The following is a 14747-nucleotide window of genomic DNA, read 5'->3' as shown; positions in this document are numbered from 1 at the left end:
TAGTTTGGGACAAGATTGAAGCCCAACTAGTGGGCTGAAAACACTGTAGTTGGGCTGAAAACACTGTAGGCGGTAGCACCGGCTGGGCTGGACGGTGGCACCGCCCAGTGCCCGAGAGCTGGGCGGTAGCACCGCCTGGGCAGGGCGGTGGCACCGCCCAGTGCCCGAGAGCTGGGCGGTAGCACCGCTTGGGCTGGGCGGTGGCACCGCCCAGCACTGTCAACGTTTGACAGTTACAGGCGGTGGCACCGCCACTGACAGGCGATGGCACCGCTAGCATCGGGAACTCCACGAGAATTCAAATTTGGAGCCCAAATTTGAATCCTCTTGAGGCCTATAAATACCCCTCAAATCTGAACTGAGATAACAACTTTTGAGAAGCATTTTGATTGAGAGAAAAGTCTTAGAAAGTCTTAGCAAGTCTTGTTTTCAATTTGCTAGAGAGTTCTCCTCCTTCTTTCTTATTAAAAATTTGTAAGAGGTTGAACTGCTTGTAAAAGGTTGTAAGAGGGGTATTTACCATTCCATTTCAAGAGATTTGCTAGTGGAAGGTGGGAGCCTCATCGATGAGGGGCCTCGCAAGTGGATGTAGGTCATTTGACCGAACCACTCTAAAATCGACGTAATCTCTGGTTTGCTTTTCATTGTCGCTGTTTACATTACTGCAAACCTTCTTACATGCTTTAGTTACTTATTACCTTTACTGCACAACTCTAAGAATACGCTTTCAAGTTAAGCTTTTCAAGTTCCGTTCTTATCGTACGAAAGATTTTCTAAAACCGAAGTTTTAATCCGCTGTACTAATTCACCCCCCCCTCTTAGTGCTGCTCCGATCCTAACATGGCCCACACCAGGAAACAACCATGGCCCTATCACTATGGGCGGCCCTCACGGTCGTATTGTGGTTTGCCATCAAGCTTCGAAAGTAAGATACAACAACGGAAAGGGGCAATTCAGTAGCACTCCATGGAGGTGTGCTCCGAAGTGCTCGCAAAGCTAATCATAGATCACTTAGCACGAAACTTGAGTCACCAATACAATTGTCGAGTGACGTCGATGCACATACAAAGTGTCAGCATCTATGTCATCCTCTTTTTTTTTTCTTTTTGTCTCAATTCTTGTCATCGCTCTCTCCTTATCCATAACAGCCACTCATGATTCTCAACAATACCGTCATCCGTCATCACCGAAAATATAATTATGATATTGAAATTATATTTTTATCTATTATTTTCATACTTTCATTTATAAAACCGACGATGCTACCCAAATAAAGTCAAATATTTTATTTTTATAATATAAATTTTTTAATATAAATATTTTAAATCTGAAAATCAAAATGTTAAAGAATGTGTAAGTACATGACAAGATGCTGAAAGTTGCTTGTTGTATGACCCTAAGTTTACCCGATAAAAGCTACAGAATGTGATCATCACAACACCACTATTCGATGCTGCATCTCTCTGCCATAAAGACTCGGCCAGAGCTCGAGATTGACTTCACTTCTTCTTGGTCCTACGAAGAGAAGCCAAATGGGTAAGAGACTATATGCTTGACATCTTTCTTTTATAGGATGGCAGCAATAATGACCGTTAGAGCTGCCCTAACAAATTTATCAAAAGTAATTTGACGATAATAAAGTAGAAAAATAAAAAAGATAAGAACATCATATTTACGTGGTTCGATCAATTGACCTATATCCACGGACGAAGGAAGAACAAATCATTACTATAAAAGGGATAATTACAAATACCTCAGGAAAATATTCCTAGACCATAAAACACCTAAAACTACTAAACAAGAAAAGTCCAAAGCAAACAATTAGATTTTCTTATGGTGCATATAGCTTCAAAGCCTAAGCCCTTATTTATAGTTATAATAGGAGATAACAAGCTTGATTTTCCCGATGTTGGACTATGTGGGACTTGCCAAACTAACAAATCTCCACCTTAGTATGTCCCAACATTGACAAGTAACAAAACTTACTCCACCTTCTTCACAAAAGTCCCAACGGACAATCACCAATAATGAACACCAACCAAGTCCAAGAATTGCTTGAACTTGTAAACTGGAAGATGCTTCGTAAGCATATCAGTTGGATTGTCCTTCGTATGAATTTTCTGAACAAAGACCTTTCCCTTAGCAATGATATCTCGAATAAAATGAAACTTCACATCGATATGTTTCGCCCTCTCATGATACATCTGGTCTTTAGTCAAATAAATAGCACTTTGACTATCATAGTAAAATGTAGTAACACCTTGATGTAGACATAATTCGCCGAACAAACTTCTTAACCATAAAACTTCTTTGAACGCCTCTATCACTACCATATATTCTGCCTTTGTAGTAGATAAAGCCACAACAAGTTATAAGGAAGCTTTCGAACTAACTGCACAACCGCCAATGCAAAAAACATAGCCTGTCAAAGATCTTTGTTTATTAAGATCCGCAGCATGATCAGAGTCGACGAAACCAACCAAAATGTCACGATTTTTTCCAAACTCCAAAGAAGCATATGAAGTCCCTTGCAAGTATATGAGAATCCACTTCACAGCTTGCCAAAGTGTTTTACCCGGGAGAGATATATATCTGTTAACCACATTGATTGCTTGTGAAATATCTGGATGAGTACAAACCATTGCATACATAATACTGTCGATGGCACTGGAATATGAAACTTGCACCATATATTCTTCCTCTTCAACTGACTGTGGTGACTAAGCAGTAGATAGTCGAAAATGGCTAGCAAGAGGAGTACTCACTAGCTTAGCATTTTTCATGCCAAACCTCTCCAAGACTTTCTCGATGTAATTTTTCTGGGTCAGAAATAATTTTCCAACTCCTCGTTCTCTTTTGATCTCTATGCCAAGAATTTTCTTAGCTGCTCCCAAATCTTTCATTTCAAATTCACTACTCAGATGCATTTTTAAAATGTGAATTTCTGACAAATTCTTAGCTGTAATAAACATGTCATCAACATAAAAGCAACAAATATACAAAAGAGCCATCAGTTAACTTTCAGAAGTAGACACAACTATCATACATGCTCCTCGTGTAACCATGACCCAACATAAAAGAATCAAACCTCTTATACCACTATCTTGGAGACTGCTTCAATCTGTACAAGAATTTCTTTAACAAGCAAATATGGTCTTCCTTATTATCAACTTCAAATCCATGAGGTTGCTCCATGCAAATTTGTTCTTCAAGTTCACCATGTAAGAAAGCTATCTTGACATCAAGTTGCTCCAATTCCAAATCATACATAGCAACTGACTATAGCCTTATGCAACCAATTGTGCTTTATACCTTGCATCTTCAACCCCTGGAATACCTTCCTTCCTTTTGAAGGCCCATTTGTATCCAACAATTTTCTTACTCAAATGTGGCTTCACAAGATCACAAGTTCTATTATGATGGAGAGATTCAATTTCTTAATTCATCGCAATCAACCACTTAGCGAAATTATCACAAGAAACTACATCTTAGTAGATAGTAGGCTCACCAACTTCACTTGTTTCTTGTGCAACAAACAAAGCATATGCAATCAAATTTGCATATATTTGTGGTGCTCAAATATCTCTCCGTGGTCTATCCTTGGCTATGGAATATTGGTCTTCCTCTGGATCATCTTCGTCAGTAGATTCGGGACCATCTATTGGTATTCTTTGAGTAGAAGAGTTCGACTGAAAATAATCAGAACTACCAATCTCAAGCTCCACCTGCTTTTGCGCACTATCATTTATACAACTAGTAGATTCCTCTTTGGAAGATAACATAGACAATTCATCAAAAGTAACATCTCTACTGATTATAAATTTTGAGGATTTGGGATCATAATACCATAATTTGTATCCTTTCACCCTAGAAGCATACCCAAGGAAAATGTACTTTTTAGCTCGAGGCTCTAATTTTCCTTCATTTATATGCATGTATGTTGGACACCCAAAAATTTTTAAATCAGAGTAATCAGCAGGAGTACCTGACTAAACTTCCTCCGGAGTTTCAAAATTAAGTGCTGCAGAAGGAGCGCGGTTGACAACGTAACAGATCATATTAATCGCCTCTGCCCAAAAGTCCTTTGTCAACCCTACATTTGAGATCCTCTATCCAAGAGTGTTTTGTTCATACGTTTGGCCACACCATTTTGCTAAGGCATCATCCTAATAGTGCAATGTCGAACAATTCCTTCGTTTTTGTAGAATTCATTAAAGTCACTTTCATAAAATTTCATGCCATTATCTATTCGAAGTCACTTAATCTGTTTATCTGTTTGCTTTTCAATCAAAGCCTTTTATTATTTAAAGATTAGAAAAATATCATTTTTATGCTTCAGAAAATAAACCTAAATTTTTCTGAAATAATCGTCAATGAAAGTCAACATATACCTGGCACCACCCTAAGACTGAACATGAGCTGGACCCCAAAGGTCTGAATGAATATATTCAAGAGTACCTTTCGTTTTGTGAACTGCTAGAGAATTAAAGCTGACTCTTTTCTGCTTTCCAAAAATATAGTGTTTATAGAAATCCAGTGCCCTAGTACTCTGTCCGCAAAGAAAACCCCTTTTGCTCAATATGCTCAAACCTTTTTTGCTCATATGACTCAAACGCATATGTCATAATTTGGTGATGTCAGAATCAGACAATGATGATGACGAGACTGCAACTGAGCTTGTGACAGTAGTTCTCTACAAAATATATAAGCTACCAGACTTATAAGCTTTCATAACAACAAGGGCAATTCTAGAAACTTTCATAACTCTACCTTCAGTTGTGTATTTACTATTGAATCTCGGATTTTGATGATGAAGTCAATTGTCATTTGTTATCTAATCTATATGTTGAGATAAGTGTGCAGGATTAACTACGATGAAAATAAGATATGCAGCAGGAGTTGCGCCGGAGTCAAGACAATGATCACGTTGGGAGTTCGAGAGTTCGACGGAAGTTCGGACAATCGTCGGAGGTTCTGCGGGAACAAATCCGAGAAGTCCATGAGCTTGCCAAAGAAGCTCGTCGGAACTCGCCAAGTGGATCGTCGCAAGTCCAGGAGTTTGCCGGAAGTCCGCAGGAGCATCACCGAGGGTTCATCGGATGATCGACGGAAGTTCGCTGGAAGATCGACGGAAGTTTGCTGGAAGCTCGCCGGAAGAAGCGATTGACGCACCGGAGCAAGTTGTAGTAAATGTCTTAGGAAATATCGTAGTTAGCACAATGATTAAGTTGGAAATGAGAGGTGATCCCATTAACTTAATCTTGGGGCAATTGGGCCCCTGAAAAACCCAAATTGGGCCGAATGGATCAACCCATTCGGACCCTGATTTCTACCAGGCAGTTGAACCGCCCAAGCTAGGTGGTGGCACCACTTGGGCTCAGTCTCCGAGCCAGATTGGGCGGTGCAACCGCCCCTAACAGGAGGTGGCACCGCTTGGGCTCGGTCTCCGAGCTCTAGCTGAGCGGTGCAACCGCCTCAATCAGGCGGTGGCACCGCCTGAGCTCAGTCTTCGAGCTCTGGCAGGAGGTGCAACCGCCCCTGACAAGAGGTGGCACCGCCCAAAGGCTCAGTCTTCGAGCTCTGCCAGGTGGTGCAACCGCTAGATCCCGGAATTCCGGGAATTGACAGTTTTGAGCTCCAAATTCAAACTGAGTTGGGGCCTATAAATACCCCACCCTTTCAGCACTGAAAGGGCAACCAAGAAACCACCGAAATTCTGATTTTACTTTGTGATTTTTAGAGCTTAAAAGTGTTGTATGAGTTGAAAGTTCTTCTTCCTCTTTTCTTCCAAGTTCTAATCTATTAAGAGAGGAAAGGAAATTCTGTAAGGGTTATCTCCTAAGCCCGTCAAAAGGAGTGAAACTGTAAAAGGGTGGTTGGCCTTCGCCTATTGAAGGAAGGCCTCTAGTTGACGTCGGTGACCTCGTCGGTAGAGGAAGCCAAAAGTGGAGTAGGTCAAGATTGACCAAACCACTCTAAATCTCGGTTTACATTTATTTTGAGCATATTATCTTTACTGCAAACCTCCTCAAAAGCTTACTGCTTTCTACGCATATACGATTGGGTTTCAAGCTTTGCACTTTCCAAATCGGCGTTTAGACGTAAATCAGTTTTATCGTACGATCATCATATTTCAGTTTGCGCTTACGTTTTGATTTATATCATAACTGTAAACTACCTTTATATCCTTGCTTTAACTGCATCTTGCTTAATCAAGTGATTTATGAATCATCATTTAGATGTAAATCAGTTTTTTCGTACGAATATCATATTTCAGTTTGTGTTTACTATCTGATTTGAACCATAACTGCAAACCGCATTTATATCTTTGTTGTATCTCGCTTAATCAAAAGCTAAAGTGATTTACGAATCGGCTTTCTTACTGAAATCACTTTTATCGAAGTTTTTTTTTAATCGTAGAAGGTTTTCCGCTGCACTAATTCACCCCCCCCCCCCTCTTAGTGCTCTTGATCCTAACATTTACACCCAAGAGCCTTTAGGGTGCCTAAAGAGATGATATTCTTTTTTAAATCAGGAACATGTCTAATATTAGTGAGCGTCCTCACAATACCATCATGCATTTTAATTCGGATTGTGTCTCTAACAACAACATCATACGCGACATTATTGCCCATCAAAACAATTCCACTGTTACAAGATTCATATATGGAAAACAAATCTCTATTGAGACACATGTGATAAGAATAACCCGAATCTAAAATCCATTCATTTTTAGACCTCGTCCTGTCATCAGTAGCAAAGAAAATATTTCCAACATTCTCATCAACTGCTATACTAGCTTCAACGGGCTCAGTAGTTTTCTCAACAATTTTTTCCTTTTGCTTTAATTTATTTTTTAATTTAAAGTAATCAACCTTAATGTGCCCCATTTTATGACAATATCTGCACTCTAAATTTCTATATCTAGATTTAGATCTACTCTTGTCAAATTTTCTTTTATCTGTTCTACCCCGAACAACCAGACCCTCAGCCTGATTCTCTCTACTTTCCCTAGTGATATCCCTGTTTATCTGCTCCTTAGATTTTAGTGTAGATTTAATTTCCTAATACGAAATTATTTCTTTTCCATAAATTATAGTATCACAGAAATACTTAAAGGATTGGGGAAGAGAACACAAAAGTAACAAGGCTTTATCCTCGTCATCAACTTTCGCATCTATATTCTCCAAATCCATAACTAAAGAATCAAATTTATCAAGATATGAGAGTATAGATATACCTTCAATCATCCGAAGCATATACAAACTCTACTTCAAGTAGAGATGATTCTCCACTGTCCTTTTCATATACAAGGCTTTAAGCTTATCCCACATGCTCTTGGCCGTAATCTCCGTAGCTACCTTCCGTAAAACCTCATTAGAGAGATTTAGAATAATGCTTGATTAGGCCTTCTTATCCATACTCGCAAGATCTTCCTTTGACGTATCATCTGTCAACTCCGTCTTGAACCATAATGACCTCTATCTTAAGCTGCCACATGCCGAAGTTGACATTTCTGTCGAATTTCTCAATAATGATCTTTGTTATTGTCATCGTTGCCAAAAGATTCTGAAACTAAGCTCTGATACTAGTTTGTTAGAGCTTGCTCCAAGAAATTTACCAAAGGATAATTTGGCAACCCAATATAAAAGAGACAAGAACATCAGATTTACGTAGTTCGATTAATTGACCTACATCCATGGACGAAGGTGGAGTAAATCACTACTATAAAAGGGATAATTACAAATGCCTTAGGAAAATATTCTTAGGCCATAAAACACTTGAAACTATTAAACAAGAAAAGTTCAAAGCAAACAATTAGGTTTTCTTGTGGTGCATCTGGTTTCAAAATCTAGACCCTTATTTATAGTTAAAATAGAAGATAATAAGCTTAATTTTCCTAATGTGGAACTATGTGGGACTTGCCAAACTAAGGACGTGGCCCTCTTGCAAGCGTCCGAGGACCAAGTCCTTCAAGAAGGAAGGCTGCAAAGGTGATGGCAGTGAAGTCCACAAGGTCACGACCTTGTCCTACTTCGACTTCAGCGAATCGATATGCTTTACGAGCTCGCCGGTTGCAGCGTCCGACAGCTTGGATGCTCCGGAGGCAGTGATTCACGGACTGAGTTCCGATCGGTTGTTCTTCGAGCCTGCGGGTAGCACAAGCTCGATAGTGGAGGAGACCGACGAGGTTGGGAGTGCTTCGTTCCAGGGCAGTACTGCCATGGTGGTAGATTCTGTGGACCCTTTTATGGACTTCGGGGAATCGATGGAGAAGATGATAAGGGCGCACGGGGTGGAGGACTGGGAATGGCTAGAGGAGATGTTGGTTTGGTACTTAGGATGAACGCAAGGAGGATTCAGGGGGTTATATTGGGAGCTTTCTTAGATTTGCTTCTAAGTCTTACTGTTGTTGCTGCTCCTCGATCTTATTCTTCTTGTTCTTCTTGTGCTTTTGAGATTGAGGATGGGGATGAGTCATGCTAAGTAGTACTGCACCAAATACCGAGTCTTAATAGCATCCTACGAGCATTCACCTATCAATCAGCTTTAGCACTCAAAAAGTATGGCTTTGGTTGTTATCCTCGATGCGATGCTGGGGACGACCCGACTCGATTCGGACATGAGATGAAAGCCGGTCGAGTCGATGACTCGAGACGTCAAGAATTTGCTGGGGGTGTTTGACCCGTGTTGATATGAGTAGTTGCTCCATAGAATCATCTCTCCTGAGCTGCCAAATGAATACTCACAGAAGATCGATCAAAGGATTCCCAACTCGATCCGTCTGATTCTGATGCTCAATTTAGTAACGTGTGGGGATGTGGAACAAAGAGAATGGTTATTTATCCTAAGAGATCTCTAATTGCTCGTGGTTAGGATGATTGAAGCGATTATCGAGGGACTTGATAATGTGGCCTAACTTTCCTATGAGATAGTACTACTTTCAATTGTCGAGGTGGCATAATTACCAATGAAATAATAGGTGACGAGGCCTAATCACCTCATGGATGGCGGTTCAATTGCAAATGTGACATAACTATCATGGAAGTGATGGGTGATGTGGCATAATCATCTAAGAGGTGGCGGTTGTCACTATTATTGAGATAGCCGATGATACAATAGATACGACTACTTGTATTGATATCCATGATATCAAGAAGGTCAATTTTATCCTTCATTGCTTCTCATTTCTAACAAGAAGAATATCACTCAAAATCATTATCAGTTCCTCGGGTATTCATATCTAATTATTATGTTAATGATCAATAAAAAAATAATTACAATTAGATTGAGATAAATTGAGAGTGATAAATATAAAAAAATAGAGAAAAAATAAGCTTCATCCACATATTTATATCTAAAACACTGATCTAATGGTGGTGTGCCAAATCTATTTACCAAAAATTAAGGTTTCGAAATCTTATATAATATATTCTATAAAATATCGATTATTTTATTTTATAAATTTTTTGAAAGTTTTTCGTAACATCGCATATTCGAATCATGCCTTTCCACTTACTTTAACCCCCCGCTTCCCCCACCCCCCCAAAAAAAAAAAGGAAAAAGGTGCCTCAAGTCCAACCTTATACGGTCCAAAACCTAAAGCCCGACTTTTTATTGTGTGGCCTGGCTCGTTCTCACCCAGTTTGTGATCCGAACCGTTAGATATAAATCAGACGATCAGAATTGAATAGAAAACTTTTAAGTTTAGACTGATCCGGAGGATTACCAGATCGGACCTGGTCTTTAACTTCATCCCTTCGCCCGCCGATCAAAGCCCTTCTTCCTAGTTAGGGTTTTTGCCGGCTGTTCAATCTACCGCCGCCGCCATGGTGAGTTCTCCTAATTCCTCCCATTTAGCCTCACTTGTTCGTTCTCTCCTGTTTCCTTTTTGTGATTCGTCTGTTTGATTTGTGGAATTCTGGGAACAGCCGCAAGGGGATCACATCGAGCTTCACCGGAATCGTCATGGCTACCGGCTGGACCACTTTGAGCGGAAGCGGAAGAAGGAGGCTCGCGAGGTTCACAAGCGTTCGGCCTATGCCCAAAAGGTTGGACTTCGCTACTGATTGGGAGTTTTAGGGGTTGTTTTTCCCCACTGCATGCCGTGCGATTTGCGAAGGATACCTATTTCTCTGATGTTTTCACAAATTCTGAACAGGCTTTGGGTATCAAAGGAAAAATGTTTGCCAAGAAGCGTTATGCGGAGAAGGCACTGATGAAGAAAACGTAAGCCTCCTTTGCATCCCTTACATATTGTGGACTTCTTTAGCAACATAGGCTCCCTTAGTGGGGTTTTCATGTACCATCTAAATAGCTTATATTACTTGATATATGTACCATTCGAGGATGTGACACTCAATCTGGTGCAACTTATTATGTTGGAATTAGGATCCTTATCATACATCGAGCCACTGAAAGAAAATATTCTGGGAACGATTTTTTGGCACTGGGATCCTGAACATATTATTCTAACATGATTTTGTAGTTGAGTCCATGTTTGGCAATGCTGATAAGTTTCTTTGTCTGTATAAACATGGAATTTTATCTGGTAACATTTCAGAATTAATAGATTGACAAGAAATTTGCTCTCACGGACTTTCTAATTTAATTGAGGACTACATCAAGTGAAGTGAAATTTAACAGATTACCTTCTTTTGCTCCTTCCCAGGCTTGCTATGCATGATGAATCATCAAGTAGACGTAAGGTGGATGATAAGGTTCATGATGGAGCTATTCCTGCATATCTTTTGGATCGTGATACCACAACACGGGCAAAGGTTACAATCGTTTAATTTGTCATACCATGCATTATAGTTTTAGTGAAATATATGGTTTTTTGTTTTAAAAATTACATTTTCTTCTTTTCCCTCTGGTGGCATTGGTTTCTTTAGGTACTGAGCAACACTATTAAGCAAAAAAGGAAGGAAAAGGCTGGTAAATGGGAGGTCCCCTTACCAAAGGTGAGCTTGTGTTCATAATATACTTTAACACAAACATTTTGATGACCATGATCTACTATTGGAGATTTTGGTCAATTGACAAAGTTATGAAATGAGTGTTCTTTTCTTATTTAGGTCAGACCTGTGGCTGAAGATGAGATGTTCCGAGTCATCCGATCTGGGAAGCGTAAAAGTAAGTATCTTATTTTAGTTATTGCATTTACTATTGTCAGTAACAAATTTTATATGGAGTTTCAGCTTACTTTAGAATCTAGTCTCTAGACCAATCTGAGTTCACTCTAGATCAATTAAATGATTTCTTGATATCCTCCTTTCCAAAATTTTATGTGTGCCTGCAACTGTGAATGAATCCAATAGGCTTGAGTTAGAGCCCCGCTTTCCCTTTATATGTCCAATTGATCATTCGTCTCTGTAGTCTTTATTTTTTTAGTCAAACTTATATCTTCAGAGGGAGGGGGGAGGAGTCAAAGACAGTCTGTGTGTACGTGCATCTAATAGAGGATAGAACAGGGGGCCTGCAACTGCAGATGCATCTAATAGATGGAAGACCTAGAACCCGACTTTGGTTTGCCTTTTATATTAGTTGGTTCTTGGATTCCTGTTGTAGTTCTCCTGATTAAGTCTAAATACTGTTATTACCTTCTATATTCAATTTGTTATATTGATGGTTGATAGCAATTCTTTGCTTGTATTGTTTGCCTTCATCATGACATGAAAATATACTCTAATTGCTATTTGATGATCAACTTTTGTTGTGGATCTTGATAGATTTAGAGCTTTATGCCGTTGCTCCTTTGATGTATAAGAGTCCTGCCTTAGAGTGTCAAGCAAACTATTTGTTGCAACAACTAAATAATCAGACCACATGCATGAAGATGATGATATACATTTTTCTTTGGAGAGACCATGAAACATATACTGTAGTTTTGTACCTCTTTAAGTCACCAATTTTTCTATAGTATTTATCAATTTTATGAAATTATTATTGATTTTGAATGTCATCTTGCTTAACATCTTAGCAGTCAAAATAATCTAAGCAATTCTGACTGGTCATGGAATTTTGATGTAATGGATTATATTCGAGGAAGGTGTACTGGAAATTGACATGTAAGAATTTGCTTGATGCTTTACTCTGTCAGTTGAGAGAACATAGATTACTGTTTGTCCAAGGATGCTGGAGATGTTGTACACAGGGGTGGCAAACTGAAAAAGGGACCAATTTGGAGTATATAGGTGCTACACAGTGGACAAGGACTTGGAGACCCTAGTTAGACCTGGGAAATGCTCTACATAGCTGATTCCTAATAATTTGGACCAAAGGTTTGTTTGTGTGTTATGTTCCATTTACTTGTAAAGACACATGTTCACAAATCTATAATATATACAGATGTATGCGTACACTTGTGTATATGCATCCAAATATACTTTACATTGTAGCTCTTGAATGGGTCAGAGGTTTCATGTATTTTGTTGTTTGTATCTCTTGAATGAGCATGTACTATAATCCTTTATGTTGCCACTTAAAAATTGTGGTTTTCCAGTTCAATATAACATTCAAATACTGAACTAGATAGTAGATACATTTTTTCGGCTATGTATTCTAAGATTTAATACGTGCCTTACCCTATGAGGAAAATGTTTTGACACTTTCTGCTTACCCCAACAGCCAAGCAGTGGAAGAGAATGGTCACAAAAGTCACATTCGTTGGGCAAGGGTTTACAAGAAAACCTCCAAAATATGAGCGATTCATCCGACCTACAGGCTTGAGATTTACTAAAGCCCATGTGACACACCCAGAACTGAAATGTACTTTTAACCTTGAGATAATCGGGATAAAGAAGAATCCAAATGGTCCTATGTACACTTCTCTTGGTGTTGTGACCAAAGGAACCATTATTGAGGTAAGTGATACTATTGGTGATGATATATTACACATGCTTAGAACTGCATTGTATTTGCTAAGGATTATTACAAATTGAGTTCTGGTTCTTGTCAGAGTGTTTCATTTTAGGCATAGCTTTATAAACTTTCCTCCTGTATACATCAGTTATCTTGATTTTGAAATGGCAGGTTAATGTGAGTGAACTTGGTCTGGTGACACCAGCAGGAAAAGTAGTGTGGGGTAAGAATCTTCTGCACATGAAGACTTAATATATTTATTTTGGCTTGCCTCACTGCTGAAACTCTTCTCCTTTCCAACTATTTGTAGGAAAATATGCACAAGTCACAAATAATCCGGAGAATGACGGTTGCATAAATGCAGTTCTTCTTGTCTAGTGCCTTTGAGTGACATCTACCTTCTCTCGCTGGAATACCAATCTCGATGAATGCTGGGGAGTTAACTTTTGAACTAGTGTAGCTTGCATTTGAATAGATTTAACATATCTTTTGTGCTTAATCTCAATTTTCACCATCTGGTAAAAATAGATGATGTAATAATGAACACAAGTACCACATGATATGCCCATTTTGGTTGTCCCTTTTGAATTCTATATTCGCAATGACATGGACTTGGTAACAGAGTTGATCTGCATAATTTATGTCAAATTGAAGGAAATGCTTGTTCATGCCATGTAACGTCTGAAGCGCACACAACTGTTTGAAGTTGATGAAAGGAATCAACTGATTTGTTTCTTTTTGCTGATTAATAAAAGAATCATCAATCTTTGGTTTGGTGGTGATCTTGAATCCTATACAATCTTGGAGGTACCTTTTCATTTTTCTCTGTGCAGTTTACTGTCATGAAGTAGTAGGGTATGAAAGCTGGAACCGGAGGAGACAGACAACGGGAGCTCCTCCACATCCTCGAGTGCAGCCTCAGTTTCTCCCTTGCCTTCTCCTTGTCTTTACTACGCACTCAACCCGGAGCACTTTCTCCCTTGCCTTCTCCTTGTCTTTACTACGCACTCAACCCGGACCACTGGGCACAGCTTGCACGCCACTTTTAAGCTCTTAAATTCTCAAAATAAATGTAAGTTTTCGGTTTCCTTTCATACAGGAAAGGGTGGGGTTTATATAGGCTCTTAACTGGTTTGAATTTGGAGCTCAAAAGTATCATCTTCCGGATTTTCAGGGTCCTAATGGTACGACCACCAGAATTAGGCGGTACTATCGCTTGACATTGCATGGAGATTGAGCTCACGCGGTACCACCCCTTGACTTCGCTTGGAGACCGAGCTCAGACGGTACCACTACTTGATAGGGGTAGTACCACTGCCTAACTTCGCTTAGAGACTGAGCTTCTTGGCGGTGCCACCATCGGCCCTGGCGATGCCACCACCGGCCAGGAAATCTGGGTCCGAATGGGCTAATCCATTTGGCCCAATTTGGGTATGTCAAGGGCCCAATTGGCCCCAGATTAAGTTAATGGGATTACCTCTCATTCCTAACTTAATCTTCATGCTAACTATGACATTTAAGACATTAATACTGTAACTCATGTTCCGATGCGTCAATTGCTTTTTCCGACGAGCTTCCGACGAACCCTCGGTGATGCTTCGGTGGACTTCCGGTAAACTCCTGAACTTGCGATGATCCTCTTGGAGAGTTTTGACGAGCTTCTAGACTTCTCGGATTTGTTCCCGTAGAACCTCCGACGACCGTCCGGACTTCCGTCGAACTTTCGAATTCCCAACGTGATCTTGGTCTTAACTCCGGCGCAATACCTATTGTATGTCTTACTACCATCGTAGTTAATCCTGCACATGTAAAATAAACTTTGATCTAGACAATTAATACTAAGCATTAATCAAGTTGTCCGGCATGTCATTGGTCCCTCGATT

The 14747-nt window shown here is 39.7% G+C and overlaps 2 protein-coding genes across 2 annotated transcripts; both read left to right on the top strand.

Moving 5' to 3' along the window:
• Positions 1 to 7903: 7903 nt before the first annotated feature.
• Positions 7904 to 8347, top strand: LOC135636373 (transcription repressor OFP13-like). Its single transcript, XM_065148061.1, has one exon. The coding sequence runs from the start codon at positions 7904 to 7906 to the stop codon at positions 8345 to 8347; it is 444 nt and encodes a 147-aa protein (XP_065004133.1).
• A 1354-nt stretch (positions 8348 to 9701) lies between these two features.
• LOC103974199 (uncharacterized) lies at positions 9702 to 13485 on the top strand. Its single transcript, XM_009388960.3, has 9 exons — positions 9702 to 9833; positions 9933 to 10052; positions 10163 to 10230; positions 10673 to 10781; positions 10896 to 10964; positions 11079 to 11136; positions 12631 to 12866; positions 13036 to 13087; positions 13175 to 13485. The coding sequence occupies exons 1-9, from the start codon at positions 9831 to 9833 to the stop codon at positions 13240 to 13242; spliced, it is 783 nt and encodes a 260-aa protein (XP_009387235.2). The 5' UTR covers positions 9702 to 9830; the 3' UTR covers positions 13243 to 13485.
• Positions 13486 to 14747: the final 1262 nt, after the last annotated feature.

This window comes from Musa acuminata, chromosome BXJ3-4, assembly GCF_036884655.1.
Source record: "Musa acuminata AAA Group cultivar baxijiao chromosome BXJ3-4, Cavendish_Baxijiao_AAA, whole genome shotgun sequence".
NCBI classification, from domain to species: Eukaryota; Viridiplantae; Streptophyta; class Magnoliopsida; order Zingiberales; family Musaceae; genus Musa; species Musa acuminata.
Note: the sequence above shows the minus strand (reverse complement) of the source record. Positions and strands in the feature narration are given on the sequence as shown.

Bases quoted from the DNA above. Each gene is read 5' to 3' on its own strand.
- LOC135636373 (XM_065148061.1), top strand. From the start codon at position 7,904: ATGTGGAACTATGTGGGACTTGCCAAACTAAGGACGTGGCCCTCTTGC.
- LOC103974199 (XM_009388960.3), top strand. The intron at 10,053-10,162 runs GTTGGACTTCGC...AATTCTGAACAG, and splicing joins GTTCGGCCTATGCCCAAAAG to GCTTTGGGTATCAAAGGAAA. The intron at 11,137-12,630 runs GTAAGTATCTTA...TTACCCCAACAG, and splicing joins CCGATCTGGGAAGCGTAAAA to CCAAGCAGTGGAAGAGAATG.